This window comes from Acipenser ruthenus, unplaced genomic scaffold (assembly GCF_902713425.1).
Source record: "Acipenser ruthenus unplaced genomic scaffold, fAciRut3.2 maternal haplotype, whole genome shotgun sequence".
Taxonomy (NCBI): domain Eukaryota; kingdom Metazoa; phylum Chordata; class Actinopteri; order Acipenseriformes; family Acipenseridae; genus Acipenser; species Acipenser ruthenus.
This window is the reverse complement of record NW_026707329.1, coordinates 1-16,124: the sequence shown is the minus strand read 5'-3', so window position 1 is coordinate 16,124 and position 16,124 is coordinate 1. Positions and strand designations below refer to the sequence as shown.

The window sequence follows — 16,124 nt, the reverse complement described above, 5'->3', positions numbered from 1 at the left end:
GCTATTGTTATAATTGTTTTTGTTTGTACACGTTTGCTCAGTCTGTTTATTGAAATGATTGTTCTTTCTATGTGTGAATCATGCCTGTTTTGTTATTATTATTATTATTCAAAAAACAAAGTTATGAACCGACCTGTTTTCCGTGTAATAAAGCCCAGTGAAAGCGGGGCCAGAACAGCGAGGTTTGGTGCAGCGCGTTAATAAACTGCGGCGCACGGACAGTATGAGCCATGGGAGGAGGAATGCGACATTACAGTGGGAAGCTTTTAATAAGGGGCTGGTCTGCACCCGTCCGGCGCGTAACGCACGTATCCCGCGGTTAGTGCTTCACCGCCGGACGTCCCGGAGGTTTGTGCAATCCCGTACAGACCTCCATTGCGCTTTAAAAATATATATATATCTATTACTTCACAAGATTCGTCAGGGAGTGCGTGGATGACGCGGTCCCAACGCATATGACGTCTGACACGCAGCCTGCTTGCGTCAGCTCTGCAGCGTTGCTGTTTAGCGTCATCATCGCCCTTCAGACTCGGGCGAGCTGCGGCTCTCGCCTCGGCTTGAGGACGGCGTTGCTTTGCATCGATTTCATTTGCTTAGTTTATTTTGTAACGTTGTGTTTTATCATTCTCCCTGAATTACAGTTTTTCTTGAATGTATTATTATTATTATTATTATTATTATTATTATTATTATTATGTAGTGTTACTCTTGTAGTTGTTGCTGTTTGATATTGCAGACTTCTCTGTTTTTTAACCGGCATGCTTTGAGGTACTGTGCTGTGAAAGGCGCTATATATATAGTTTCAGCTTGCTGACGCGCTCTCTTCCCTGTCTCTTCCAGGTCATGCAGGAAGCTCACGTTGCCGCGGTGATGATCCTGGGGGAGGCGTTCTCCTCGCGGGAGCCGTTCGATTTCGGCTGCCAGTCCACGACGCGCCGGATCCAGCAGATCCTCCCGGTGATGCTGCAGCACCGGCTCACCCCCCCGCCCGAGGAGACCTACTCCCTGCACCGCAAGATGGCCGGCTCCTTCCTCATCTGTGCCAAGCTGCGCGCCCGCGTGGCCTGCCACGGCCTCTTCCAGCGAGCCTACGAGCACTACTGGGGCCAGGGGACCCCGGAGTCTGGAACCCGGAACCCACCAGGAACCTAGAACTCGGAACCCATTGGGAACCCAGAACACGGAACCCGTCGGGAACCCCTGCAAAGAAGAGCTTTCGATCCACGGTTTAAATAAATAGATAAGAAACGTTAAGAGTCTAGAACCCGGAGCCTAGAACATTGCTGCGACGTCGGCTCTTGGAGAAGAGGATTCAATCCATGATTGTAAATTGACATTTGATTGGAATACAGGGTGCTTAAGGAATCTGGAACTTAGAGTCTAGAACACTGTTAGAGAGAAGAGGATTCGGTCAATGTCTTCTATGTATTTAAAAAAGAAATATCGGAATATACAAAGAACGAGAGAAACTAGAGGAGTCTAGAACAGGGCTACAATCATCCATGATTGAAAAAGGAAAATAAATAAAAAATAATATTTGAGCAAAAAATTCTGCTGCTGGTCCAGAATCTCCGACCACCCGGGCAGAAGAACCACAATGGAGACGTCGAGATTCGGAGCCACGGATCACTGATCCGCTGCCTAGGAAAACGAGACGCGACGCTGAGACTGTGAGACCGAAAACCTGGAGCTGAGCCCTGAATCAAGACGTCAAGAGACCTGGAGTGTGGAACAGAGGAGCGTGGCCTGGGTTAAAACGTGAAGCCCTGGCCCCCGCTCTGACACCCTACCTGGGGGGGGGGGGGGCTTTAAATAAACCCCTGGTTTGGGGGGGAGGGAGTAAAGTTAGCTGGATGGTTCTTGCTGGTTAAACTGGGCTGGGGTAAGAAATGCTTGAATGCTGTGTTTTTAACCCCCCCCACTGGTACGAAGGGGTGTCACAGAATGACAGCGAGTTTTGAAAGCAGGGCAAGTGTGTTTTTTTTGCAAAAAATAAAGTACAAACATCCAAGAATACTGAACATACATCCGCACACAGCAGGACGCCTCTCCCCTTCTGGTCTGTAGAGCACTCTGCCTTGTAAAGCATTTTAACCTGCACTGATCTGACCCCCCCCCCCCTGTGTTACTGTGTTTAATCCTGCACTGAATCCAGTCTGTAGTATCCTGTGTTTCACCTGCGCTTGTATCTGACCCTGATGTAACTATCAACACTGTGCTCCGCTCCTGAGCTGCCCCGATATCAGATCGCACTGGGTTTTCTATTTGCTCTTATTAGGACTGAAGTCGTTGTGTTTTGTATCTGTGCTCTGAATTGTGCTGTAATTCCTGATTATGTATTTTTTGTATACAATTGTAAGTCGCCCTGGATAAGGGCGTCTGCTAAGAAATAAATAATAATAATAAAATTATTATAATTTAAAAAAAAAAAAAAACAGATTAATGCCCCTGCAACGTTAACGTATGAAATAACAGAGGGGAGAGGGGAGAGGGGAGAGGGGAGAGGGGAGAGGGGAGAGGGGAGAGGGGAGAGGGGAGAGGGGAGAGGGGAGAGGGGAGAGGGGAGAGGGGAGAGGGGAGAGGGGAGAGGGGAGAGGGGAGAGGGGAGAGGGGAGAGGGGAGAGGGGAGGCTTTTAAGTTAAGGGGAAGAAAGTAGTGAATAGAGGACACTGCAATGTTTGTTATGGGGGAAAATTTGATTGGCTCTTGCAATGCTGACATTTGCATATTTCCCAATGACCCATTGTCCTCCAATCGTTGTTTTCAGTCACCTTAACTGGAAAGCGAGTCGTTGTTAGTTACTCTCCTGAGCTTTTCAGACGTGGAACTCGAGTTCAGCTGCACTGATGAGCTGTGAACACGGAGATGTTAACCAAAACATGAACATGATTGCAAGTGGCGCTAATAAAAATGGAAGTGACTGGGCAGGAAGAAAAGTCTATCAGTGTCTGTGTTCCACCCACATACTTATAGCGATTGATTGATTGATTGATTGATTGATTGATTGACTGTCTGTCTGTCTGTCTGTCTGTCTGTCTGTCTGTCTGTCTGTCTGTCTGTCTGTCTGTCTGTCTGTCTGTCTGTCTGTCTGTCTGTCTGTCTGTCTGTCTGTCTGTCTGTCTGTCTGTCTGTCTGTCTGTCTGTCTGTCTGTCTGTCTGTCTGTCTGTCTGTCTGTCTGTCTGTCTGTCTGTCTGTCTGTCTGTCTGTCTGTCTGTCTGTCTGTCTGTCTGTCTGTCTGTCTGTCTGTCTGTCTGTCTGTCTGTCTGTCTGTCTGTCTGTCTGTCTGTCTGTCTGTCTGTCTGTCTGTCTGTCTGTCTGTCTGTCTGTCTGTCTGTCTGTCTGTCTGTCTGTCTGTCTGTCTGTCTGTCTGTCTGTCTGTCTGTCTGTCTGTCTGTCTGTCTGTCTGTCTGTCTGTCTGTCTGTCTGTCTGTCTGTCTGTCTGTCTGTCTGTCTGTCTGTCTGTCTGTCTGTCTGTCTGTCTGTCTGTCTGTCTGTCTGTCTGTCTGTCTGTCTGTCTGTCTGTCTGTCTGTCTGTCTGTCTGTCTGTCTGTCTGTCTGTCTGTCTGTCTGTCTGTCTGTCTGTCTGTCTGTCTGTCTGTCTGTCTGTCTGTCTGTCTGTCTGTCTGTCTGTCTGTCTGTCTGTCTGTCTGTCTGTCTGTCTGTCTGTCTGTCTGTCTGTCTGTCTGTCTGTCTGTCTGTCTGTCTGTCTGTCTGTCTGTCTGTCTGTCTGTCTGTCTGTCTGTCTGTCTGTCTGTCTGTCTGTCTGTCTGTCTGTCTGTCTGTCTGTCTGTCTGTCTGTCTGTCTGTCTGTCTGTCTGTCTGTCTGTCGCCAGCCTCTTGACGTTGTTTTTTACACCTCAGCCATTACTGCAACAAATGACACCACAAATTCTTTGCCTCATTTTATTTTATTCCCAACATTTTCCATAACACCCCTCGCTTCCCTCATTCACCCAACAACACACACATATAATTCCGCCATAAACTGAAACACCCAAAAACAAACCAAACATTATTTTGTATTTAGAAAACAAACCACAAACACATGACACTATACATTCTCGCATGCACTGCGATTCCCTTCCAATCACATTCTTGCACACCTCCCTCCTTCGTATTCCAGGGTGTGGGGGCGTCCCTCTCCCCGATCCACGACTCATCCCTTAGTAACACCTCGTCTTACCCTTCATAAACACACGTGCTCATCAGCTGCAGTTCTGTGTGTCTCTGAGGTCATGTTTCTCACACACTGAGTCGTGTCTCATGCTGGATCATTGCATATTCATTCAATACTTCTTGATGGCGCTCACAATAAGGCATTGGCAGAACTCTGATAATTACACAGTCTCTGCCAGACACACAGGCACGATGCTTACAGAGTCAGCAAGCCAGCTCGAAGCTGTTACTGAATAATCATTTAAACTTTGGCCCCTGCTTAAAACAACACCACAAGCCTGTGTTGAGCATCACCATACATTACACTGTTAAAAAATAAAAAACAGCACTTTGAACCTGAACAAAACCTATCTGCTCCTGTATCTGTCAAACTTAGCAGAAAATCAAGACCTACAAATGTAAAAAAAATATTCAATATCTGTACAATTGAATCATTTTCACTCTTTATAGAGTCTAAGTAGTTATCCAGCTCTTCCACTCTCTGAACAGCCTCCCTCTGCTGTTCCGTGCTGGTGGAGCAGAGAAAGAGAAAGGGAGGCTCTTCCACTCTCTGAACAGCCTCCCTCTGCTCCGTGCTGGTGGAGCAGAGAAAGAGAAAGGGAGGCTCTTCCACTCTCTGAACAGCCTCCCTCTGCTCCGTGCTGGTGGAGCAGACAGAGAGAGAGATAAAGGGAGGCTCTTATACTCTCTGAACAGCCTCCCTCTGCTCCGTGCTGGTGGAGTAGACAGAGAGAATGAGAAAGGGAGGCTCTTACTCTCTGAACAGCCTCCCTCTGCTCCGTGCTGGTGGAACAGAGAGAATGAGAACAGGAGGCTCTTATACTCTCTGAACAGCCTCCCTCTGCTCCGTGCTGGTGGAGCAGACAGAGAGAATGAGAAAGGGAGGCTCTTCCACTCTCTGAACATCCTCCCTCTGCTCCGTGCTGGTGGAACAGAGAAAGAGAAAGGGAGGCTCTTCCACTCTCTGAACAGCCTCCCTCTGCTCCGTGCTGGTGGAGCAGACAGAGAGAGGGATAAAGGGAGGCTCTTCCACTCTCTGAACAGCCTCCCTCTGCTCCGTGCTGGTGGAGCAGACAGAGAGAGAGATAAAGGGAGGCTCTTCCACTCTCTGAACAGCCTCCCTCTGCTCCGTGCTGGTGGAGCAGACAGAGAGGGAGAAAGAGAAAGGGAGGCTCTTCCACTCTCTGAACAGCCTCCCTCTGCTCCGTGCTTATCCAGGAGTTCTGGTTTTACAGTAATATACATTCCATATTAGAAACTGATATATGTTCCTTGCTTTCCATCTCCCTGTAATAGTTTTTTTTTTAAAACCCTGAATGAAATAAACAAAAAAATGAACGAAAATTAAACTAATAATAACAGCATTTTTCACAAAACAAAAAAAACACATGCAGCTGTAACACAGGAGGAGGCTGAAACCTGAGATTGAGGCTAAAACCGCCTCCCTTGAAAATGCCATGCAAGCATTAACATGAATCCCTTTAACTGCTTAGTTCCTGGGTTTTACAAAAACATTCAAATTAAAATCTATCTTAATATATATATTCATGTAAAAAAAATAATAAATCACCGAGCTCTTAAAGGGAAAGACATTTTCTCTTAAAGGGGATGTGAAACCCGGATTTTAAAATAACCAACTAAAAAATTCTAATAAAATGTGAAATATAATCTCACTTTTTGTGACCTCGTCTTTAGTAAAAATAATAATAATACACTAAAGAACACATTGCTTTGATTGCACATCGCCATTAAAAAAATAAATTAAAAAGACACACATTTGGCTTTCAGTAGAACCGAGGGGGGTGCCGGTTCCGGTTCCGGGCTGGGCTGTGTGCGGGGGGGGGGGGGGGTTCTAGAGGAGCCAGCAGCTCCATGGCGGATTTAAGATCAAGTGCTATCTGGGGTGGTTTGTGTTCTAGAGGCGATCTGGATCAGGGTGGGGTTTCTAGAGTAGTGGTCTTGATCCGGCAGTGGTCCAGGGGAGGGTTCTAGAGCGGCGGTCCTGGTTTGGGGTTCTAGGTCCCGGTGGTGGTCCTGAGTTGGGTTCTACACCCGGCGTGGTTCCGGGTTATTCCCTGGGGGGCTCGGCTCGGAGGTGTCGAGTCTGATCAGAGATCTGGAGGGAGGGGCAGGGCAAGGATAGGGTTAAAAACAAACAGCGCTGGTCACACACACCCCCCCCACCCCACACACAGCGCTGGTCACGTCACCCCCCCCCCACCGCACACACACACAGAGCGCTGCAGAGAGTGCCTCACCTCAGACAGCATGCCCCCCTCAGTGAAGAGACCCTGTGGGGACGGGAGCAGCTCTTCAGCCAGCGAGACACGGGACTGACGCTTAGCTGAGGAGAGAGAGAGAGAGAGAGAGAGAGAGAGAGAGAGGAGAGGAGAGGAGAGGAGAGGGGAGAGGAGAGGGGAGAGAAGAGGGGAGAGGGGGGAGGAGAGAGAAAGAGAGGATGAGAGGAGAGAGGGGGAGAGGGAAAGGAGAGGGGGAGGAGAGAGAGGGGGAGAGGGAAAGGAGAGAGGGGGAGATGGAGAGGAGAGAGAGGAGGAGAGGGGGTTAGGAGAGGGAGAGAGGAGGAGTGGAGAGAGAGGGGGAGAGGAGAGGGGAGAGAGGGAGAGGAGAAGAGAGAAGAGAGGAGAGGACAAGTAGAGTTAGACACATGAACCAGCAAACGTCTTCAAAAGAAACACTGAACACGTGTCACGTGACGCGTCCCACGGGTGAGGAGTGTCTCGAGTCTCATGACAGAGGAGAGGCTCTCAGGGCTGCCGGGTTTAAGATGGATAGATTTGCTTGATTCGAAGCCCCTCACTCTTACCGTGCAGCTCCTTCATGTAGCGCTCGCTCTCTGCAGACAGGGGGCGCCCCGACTCAGTGGCGCTGCGGGGGCGGGACATGGGGGTCACACTGGAGTCGCTGGGGTCACGGGGGTCACCCTTCAGGCCAGGCACCCCCACCCCCGGCCCCACGTGAACCAGGTGGCTGAAGTTGGTGGGGTTCGAGATGAGCTTGGAACGCATGGAGGGGTCCCGGAGCATGTTCCTGAGAGAGAGAGAGAGAGAGAGGGATGAGAGAGAGAGAGGAGAGAGGGATGAGAGAGAGGAGAGGAGAGAGGGATGAGAGAGGAGAGAGGGGAGGAGGGGGGAGGAGTGTGGAGGGTGAGGGAGGGGAAGGGAGGAGGGGAGAGGAGTGTGGAGGGGAGGGGGAGAGGAGTGTGGAGGGGAGGAAGAGAGAAAAAGAGAGGGGAGGGGAGAGCAGGGTTGGGGAGGGGGCAGAGGAGTGTGGAGGGGAGAAGGAGGGATTGGTAGAGAAGGGAGGGGAGGATTAGGAAGGGGAAGGGTGGGTTAGAGGAGTGTGGAGGGGAGGAGAGGGGGGAGGGGTAGAGAAGGGAGGGTTAGGGTGGGGGGGCAGGGTTACGGAGGGGGGGGGGGACGGTACCTGCGTTGCTGCTGCCTCTCCTCGTCGGAGATCCGGAAGTTGAACCACTTCTTGGTCTTGCTCCTCAGCAGCTGCCTCCCGCTGTTCTCCTTCGTCTCCGGAACGGAAAACTCATCCCGGCCTGGAGAGCGAAGGGGTGAGCAGAGAATCACACAGTTACCATGGGAACCGAGCGAGCGGGGGGGCGGGGCAAGGGGGGGGGGGGGGGCGGTGCTCACCGGTCAGCTTGTTACTCAGGTACATCAGCCTCACCGTCTCACTGCCAAAGACACTGAGCATCCCGTCTGAGTTCAGAGAGCGCACCTGAGAGAGAGAGAGGGAGGAGAGAGAGAGAGAGAGGGGGGGGGAGAGAGAGTGGTGGAGAGGAGAGGGAGAGGGGGGAGAGAGAGGGAGAGAGAGAGAGAGAGGGGAGAGGGGAGAGGAGAGAATGAAAGAAGAGGAGGCAGGTAAGTACAAAACACAAAAACCAACAGAAACTGCGTCATTCAAAAAAGGGGGTGTGTTTATGGGATGTACCTTCCTCAGGGGCACAGTCTGCACCCAGTCCATCGTCTTCACATCAAACACATCGACTGCGTTCTCACTGTACACAGACAGGTAGGGGGCGCTGTAACCTGCACAGAGCAGAACAACAAACACACACACACACTTAAAACATGACGGAGGAACGGGTCTGTTAGCGAACGGGGAGATGGAAACGGATTGGCTGAGGGATAGACACACAGATGGACAGCCAGGGGAGAATGGAGAGAGAGGGATTTGGAGGAGGGAGAGAGAGGGATTTGGAGGAGGGAGAGAGAGGGATTTGGAGGCTGATGAATGAATGAATGAATGAATGAATGAATGAATGGGTAGATGGTTGGCAAAAGAGATCTGGAGAGAGACCGGTAAACAGATACAGACTGATAGATAAATACAAACAGCTACATAGAGACAGACAGATGAAAGGATGGATGACAAACAGACAGACAGACGGACAGACGAACGGATGGATGACAGACAGACAGACAGACAGACAGATGATTGGATGGTAGACAGAGACAGACAGACAGACAGATGATTGGATGGTAGACAGACGGACAGACAGACGGACGGACAGATGATTGGATGGTAGACGGACAGACAGACAGACAGATGATTGGATGGTAGACAGACGGACGGACAGATGATTGGATGGTAGACGGACAGATAGACGGACAGACAGACAGACGGACGCACAGCCTCGCACTCACAGCAGGCGGAGGGGCTGCTCGGCCACATGAGCTCCCTGCCCCTGGCCCTGCGCCCCTGGCAGTCCACGTAGATGCCCAGGCAGCTGAAGCACAGCAGCAGCTCATCGCGCGCGACCTCCACCGCGCACAGCGCGTCCACCAGGGGGGGCTGGCTCAGGAACTGCAGCGAGGGGTCGTCCGGGCTCAGCAGGAACACGGGGGGGTCCCCCTCCGCGCCCCCGGACTCGCTCCCCACGGGGTACAGCGTGAAACCACCGGGGTACCCCACGCACACCCGCTCCCCAAACACCCCCAGCCACTGCACTGAGCCTGGAGCCTGGAACTCACACAGCTTCTGATAGCCAGACTTCCCGGGAGTGAGAGAGTAACAGGAAACCTGTGGAGCGGAGAGGAAGGGGGGGAAAGAGAGAGGGGAGATCGAGAGGGGGGAAAGAGAGAGGGGAGATTGAGAGGGGGGAAGAGAGAGGGGGGAAAGAGAGAGGGGAGATCGAGAGCGGGAAGAGAGAGGGGGGAGATCGAGAGGGGGGGAAAGAGAGAGGGGAGGAGAAAGGGGAGATCGAGAACAGAGGGGAGATCGAGAGAGGAGAGAGGGGGGAAAGAGAGGGGAGATTGAGGGGAGGAGAGGAAGGGGGATAAGAGAAGGGGAGATCAAGAGAGGGGAAGAGAGGGGGGGAAGAGAGAGGGGAGATCGAGAGAGAAGAGAGCGTTAGACTCCCTTAGCTAGCATCTTGCAAAACACATTCCAGCTAATCTTACCAGACATCTTCCAACAACACGTCTCTCAAAGCTGATCTCTTGAGACGCTCTCCTCTATTCTATCCTCTCTCTGCAGGTCCTGCCCCCCCCCCCCCCCGGTACCTGTCTCTTGATCCCGATGTACAGGCATGGCTGGCCCCCCCCACACAGCCGGCCGCTCCCCAGCGCCTGCACCCCGCGGCTCTCCTGGATCTTGGTTCCGCTGCATTCTGGGTTCTGCAGGTCCTCCCAGGAGTAGAGCCGCAGGGAGCGGTTCCGACCCGAAACCACGGCCAGGACACGGGCCTCCGGAACAACCTGCATCTGAGTGACCTTCTTACAGTCCCCCAGCTGCAGGATCACTGAGGGGGAGAGAGGGAGAGGGGGAGAGAGGGAGTGAGGGGGAGTGAGAGTGAGAGTGAGAGTGACAGTGACAGAGTGCTCACTCTCCCTGGTTGGACTCACCGTTGTTCGTGACCTGGATGAGGTACAGACCCTCCTCGGTCCCCAAAGCAATACGTTCGTGATCTGAGAGAGAGAGAGAGAGAGAGACTGATTGCTATCGGGCCCTAAAAAGAAACTACAGCCTAGCAGAGTATCTCTCCACTGTCAGAGATACGAAGCAGAGACAGATCCTGACCAAGTACAGGCTCAGTGACCACAGCCTGGCCATAGAGACAGGCAGACACAGGCAGACCTGGCTGCCCAGAGAAGATCGGCTCTGTGGTCACTGCGAGACAGGAGAGGTGGAAACTGAGATGCACTTTCTCCTACACTGTATAAAATACAGCCATATCAGAGAATCATTCTTCATTAAAATACAAGAAAAATATCCTCTTTTCAGACAAATGGCAGACTCAGAGAAACTTGCTGTCCTCCTAGGGGAGGGACACACAGCTCCACTGGCTGCCAAATATGTAGCCACCTGCCACAACCTGAGGGGCACGCAGTGACGGCACAATTTAATAGTTTCAGTATCATTATTTCAATATTTCAATTTCTGTATTATTATTATTTATCTTCTATTTTATTTATTATTATTTTGTTACCATTGTTCCTTGTTTGTATATAGATGCATCTGTTCATAATATGTATGTATTTGCTTTGGCAACACTGTGGAAAATAAGTCATGCCAATAAAGCACTTTGAATTGAATTGAATTGAATTGAATTGAGAGAGAGAGAGAGAGAGAGAGAGAGAGAGAGAGAGAGAGAGAGAGAGAGAGAGAGAGAGAGAGAGAGAGAGAGAGACTTACAGGACGCGTCTCACACAGCTAACCTCACAGGACACGTCTCACAAGACATCTTACAATGCTAACCTCACAGGACACGTCTTACAAAACGAACGGACTGAGACCGCATCCTGACTGACTGACTGAGGGGAGGGGCCTTACCGACGATGGCAGCCGATTGGGCGTTGCGGATGAGGGGGAGGGCGGGGTCGTAGGCCTCTTTGGGCAGGTAGACGGACCTATCAGGGAGCTGGTGCTTGACAAGGAGGCGGTGCAGCTCGTTAAGCACTGCCTCCCAGCGTCCCTTCTCACTCTCACTGTCAGCCAATAGGAGCACAGAGAGCTTGGTGCTGGGGGCGGAGAGCTGGGAGGCAGTGACCTGAAAGAACAAAGGAGAGAATAAATGAAAGGGTGAGCGAGAGAATGAACAAGCAGACGAATGAACATGTGATGAATGAGTACATGAATTAATGAACAGCAAAAGAATGAAGTGAACAGATGAAGTGAACGAATTCATGGATTCTGAGTGAGTGAACGGATGAAATCTGAGTGAATGGACGGATTCTTAGTGAGTGAATGGATGAAATCTGAGTGAATGGATGGATTCTTAGTGAGTGAATGGATGGATGGATTCTGAGTGAATGGATGGATTCTGAGTGAGTGAATGGATTCTGAGTGAGTGAATGGATGGATTCTGAGTGAATGGATGGATTCTGAGTGAGTGAATGGATGGATGGATTCTGAGTGAATGGATGGATTCTGAGTGAGTGAATGGATGGATTCTTAGTGAGTGAATGGATGGATGGATTCTGAGTGAATGGATGGATTCTGAGTGAGTGAATGGATTCTGAGTGAGTGAATGGATGGATTCTGAGTGAATGGATGGATTCTTAGTGAGTGAATGGATGGATGGATTCTGAGTGAATGGATGGATTCTGAGTGAGTGAATGGATGGATTCTTAGTGAGTGAATGGATGGATGGATTCTGAGTGAATGGATGGATTCTGAGTGAGTGAATGGATTCTGAGTGAGTGAATGGATGGATTCTGAGTGAATGGATGGATTCTGAGTGAGTGAATGGATGGATGGATTCTGAGTGAATGGATGGATTCTGAGTGAGTGAATGGATGGATTCTTAGTGAGTGAATGGATGGATGGATTCTGAGTGAATGGATGGATTCTGAGTGAGTGAATGGATTCTGAGTGAGTGAATGGATGGATTCTGAGTGAATGGATGGATTCTGAGTGAGTGAATGGATGGATGGATTATGAGTGAATGGATGGATTCTGAGTGAGTGAATGGATGGATTCTTAGTGAGTGAATGGATGGATGGATTCTGAGTGAATGGATGGATTCTGAGTGAGTGAATGGATGGATTCTGAGTGAATGGATGGATTCTGAGTGAGTGAATGGATGGATTCTTAGTGAGTGAATGGATGGATGGATTCTGAGTGAATGGATGGATTCTGAGTGAATGGATTCTGAGAGTGAATGGATGGATGGATTCTGAGTGAGTGAAAGGATGGATTCTGAGTGAATGGATGGATGGATTCTGAACGGATAGATTCTCATGGATGGATTCTCATGGATGGATTCTGAATGGATGGATTGTAATGGATGGATTCTGAACGGATGGATTCTCATGGATGGATTCTCATGGATGGATTCTCATGGATGGATTCTGAACGGATGGATTCTCATGGATGGATTCTCATGGATGGATTCTCATGGATGGATTCTGATGGATGGATTCTGAGTGAGTGAATGGATGGATGGATTCTCATGGATGGATTCTGAACGGATGGATTCTCATGGATGGATTCTCATGGATGGATTCTGAACGGATGGATTCTGATGGATGGATTCTGAGTGAGTGAATGGATGGATGGATTCTCATGGATGGATTCTGAGCGGATGGATTCTCATGGATGGATTCTGAACGGATGGATTCTCATGGATGGATTCTGAACGGATGGATTCTCATGGATGGATTCTCATGGATGGATTCTGAATGGATGGATTCTGATGGATGGATTCTGAGTGAGTGAATGGATGGATGGATTCTCATGGATGGATTCTGAGCGGATGGATTCTCATGGATGGATTCTCATGGATGGATTCTCATGGATGGATTCTGAACGGATGGATTCTCATGGATGGATTCTCATGGATGGATTCTCATGGATGGATTCTGAACGGATGGATTCTCATGGATGGATTCTGAACGGATGGATTCTCATGGATGGATTCTGAGCGGATGCCTGGCTCTGAGCGAGGAAGACTCTCGCCTCACTCAGACTCACTCTGAAGATGCAGGGGGACGTCCTTCTTGTTGGCGTGAATGACATCAGAGGCGAAGACAGAGCTCACCGAAAACTGAGGGTCCCTGTCAATGAAACACACACAGGCAGTGCCTTCATCAGTGATATTACTGAGGTGAAACTAGGCTCCAGATCATTTCAATATTAATAATAATAATACTGGACTTCATTGAGGGGAGCTCTGAACCCCAGGACTGGGTGCAGCAGCAGCAGCAGCAGCAGGGCTAGTGTGAGTTTGTAACCCTGCTCAAACTCCTGACTCCTGATCATTTCAATATTAATAATAATAACACTAGACTTCATTGAGGGGAGCTCTGAACCCCAGGACTGGGTGCAGCAGCAGCAGCAGCAGCAGGGGCTGGTGTGAGTTTGTAACCCTGCTCAAACTCCTGGCTCCTGATCATTTCAATATTAATAATAATAACACTAGACTTCATTGAGGGGAGCTCTGAACCCCAGGACTGGGTGGCAGCAGCAGCAGCAGCAGCAGGGCTGGTGTGAGTTTCTGCTCTTGTGTGTTTTGGGGGAGCCCCGGTCACCTCATATCGATGACCTGGGCGGCTCCGTTGCTCGGCTGGGCGGCTCGACTCTCTTGGAGGTCAAACAGGAAGAGCTTGAAGTCACTGACCACAGCGAAGGCTCGCTGCCAGCCCTTCTTCACACCCGCGGGCCTGGGGACCTGAGAGAGGAGAGAGGGGGAGGGGGGGAGGGGGGGAGGGGAGAGGGAGAGAGGGAGAGACGGGAGAGGAGAGAGGGAGAGAGGGGAGAGGAGAGAGGGGGAGGGGAGAGGGAGAGAGGGAGAGAGGGGAGAGGAGGAGGAGGAGAGAGAGAAACAATTCAGACACCAAGAATAAAAGTACAGGAAGTAAAAAATATCATCCCATTCCTCTCTCTTCTCCCCCACAACCCCCTCCCCTCTGTTCCTGTCTCTCAGTTGCCCCTCTGTTCCTGTCTCTCTCTCAGTTGCCCCTCTGTTCCTGTCTCTCTCTCAGTTGCCCCTCTGTTCCTGTCTCTCAGTTGCCCCTCTGTTCCTGTCTCTCTCTCAGTTGCCCCTCTGTTCCTGTCTCTCTCTCTCAGTTGCCCCCTCTGTTCCTGTCTCTCTCTCTCAGTTGCCCCCTCTGTTCCTGTCTCTCTCTCTCAGTTGCCCCTCTGTTCCTGTCTCTCTCTCTCAGTTGCCCCTCTGTTCCTGTCTCTCTCTCTCAGTTGCCCCTCTGTTCCTGTCTCTCTCTCTCTGTTGCCCCTCTGTTCCTGTCTCTCTCTCTCAGTTGCCCCTCTCTTACGCTCAGTTGCCCCTCGAAGGCAGTCCCGGTGCCCCCTCACTGGATCCACCCCCATGGATTTCTTGACCTGGTCGGGGGGGGCGTGGGGCAGATCGTGGCGTTAGAGGCGCAGGTCACATGACACGCGAAGCTGCACGCTGCCGTGGAAACGACAACAACACCGGTGAGATAAATCCAACACACACACACACACACACACACACACACACACACACACACACACACACACACACACACACACACACGCACACACACACACACACACACAGACCTCACACACACACACACACACACACACACGCACACAGCACACACACACAGACTCACACACACACACACACCAGACTCACACACACACACACACACACACACACACACACACACACACACACACACACACACACAGACTCACACACACACACACACACGCACACGCACACACACACGCACACACACACACACACACACACACACACACACAGACTCACACACACACACACACAGACTCACACACACACACACACACAGACTCACACACACACACACACAGACTCACACACACACACACACTGACTCACAGATGAGTGAAATATTCCCCTCACCTTCGCACTGGTATCCCTGCCGCACCAGTCCAACCATCAGCGAGGTGCAGCGCTGGCACTTCATCGGACTGGGAAACGTCTTCCAGCGGAACTGGTGAGGCTTCGGCTGAGCGGAGAGAGAGGGAGAGAGAGAGAGAGAGAGAGAGAGAGAGAGAGAGAGAGAGAGAGAGAGAGAGAGAGAGGGGAGGAGACGAGCACAATGCATTATTATATCAACAGTATGACATCTCATTGCATGTCTGTCTGTGAAATATTAATATCGCACAGCAGTGTGATCCAGTCCAGGTTTCACTGCTACCAGCTTGATCAGCCCCCAGTGTGTCTAGCTAACAAGCTCAGGTGTGTCTGATTATTAAACTCCCAGTGAAACCAGGACTGGATCACACTGCTGTGCAGCGGGGAGTCTCGCACGCACGAATATGAAATCGAGTGCGTGGATTATAAAACTCCCAGAACCCACCTTGTTCTGGGAGGCAGGGGGGCGGAGCTTCACTGAGGTGGAGAGCGGCTTCAATGCTGCCCTCTGCTGGGGGAGCCCGGGGAACCGCCCTGCTGAGAGAGTTGAGGGGTGGAGAGAGTGAGAGAGAGAGAGAGAGAGAGAGAGAGAGAGAGAGCCGCGAGAAACATTATTATTATTATTATTATTATTATTATTAAAATCAGGGTTCAAACAGACTGGCCCCGATTCCGGGGGTACACTCACGTCCTGGAGGTCGTGGGGTTGAAGGTCGTGGGGGTCGCTGGGGGCTTGCTCTGACTTCTGACCTCCTGGGTCTCAGGAACAGTTACACTGTTGGAGTTACACTGGAGAGAGAGAGAGAGAGAGAGAGAGAGAGAGAGAGAGAGAGAGAGAGAGAGAGAGAGAGAGAGAGAGAGGGGGGGGGGGGGGGAGAGGGACGGAGGGAGAGAGAGGGGGGAGAGAGGAGATAGATAGAAAGAGGGAGAGAGAGAGGGGGAGAGAGGAGATAGAGAGAGAGAGGGGGATTACATATGTATGTATAGGACACACACAGGTGTGTACATGTTCACTGTTTCTGTCCATTCTCTGCAGTAACTGTGGCAGTGCTGCTCTCTCCTGCCCATTAGGAATCTGAATCTGTG

At 50.8% G+C, this 16,124-nt stretch overlaps 1 protein-coding gene across 1 annotated transcript; it reads right to left on the bottom strand.

Annotated features, from left to right (window-relative positions):
* Window positions 1–3,881: 3,881 nt before the first annotated feature.
* LOC131725389 (serine/threonine-protein kinase MRCK alpha-like) lies at window positions 3,882–15,827 on the bottom strand (the record flags this gene model as incomplete). The annotated part of the gene is given in 17 exon segments (XM_059018676.1): window positions 3,882–6,293; window positions 6,436–6,521; window positions 7,002–7,225; window positions 7,622–7,742; window positions 7,840–7,924; window positions 8,138–8,235; window positions 8,854–9,229; window positions 9,712–9,950; window positions 10,054–10,116; window positions 10,982–11,198; window positions 13,124–13,138; window positions 13,140–13,206; window positions 13,681–13,820; window positions 14,422–14,558; window positions 15,024–15,129; window positions 15,484–15,568; window positions 15,727–15,827. Coding segments are annotated over 17 exon segments (2,208 nt in total), but the record flags the coding sequence as incomplete, so codon positions are not given.
* Window positions 15,828–16,124: the final 297 nt, after the last annotated feature.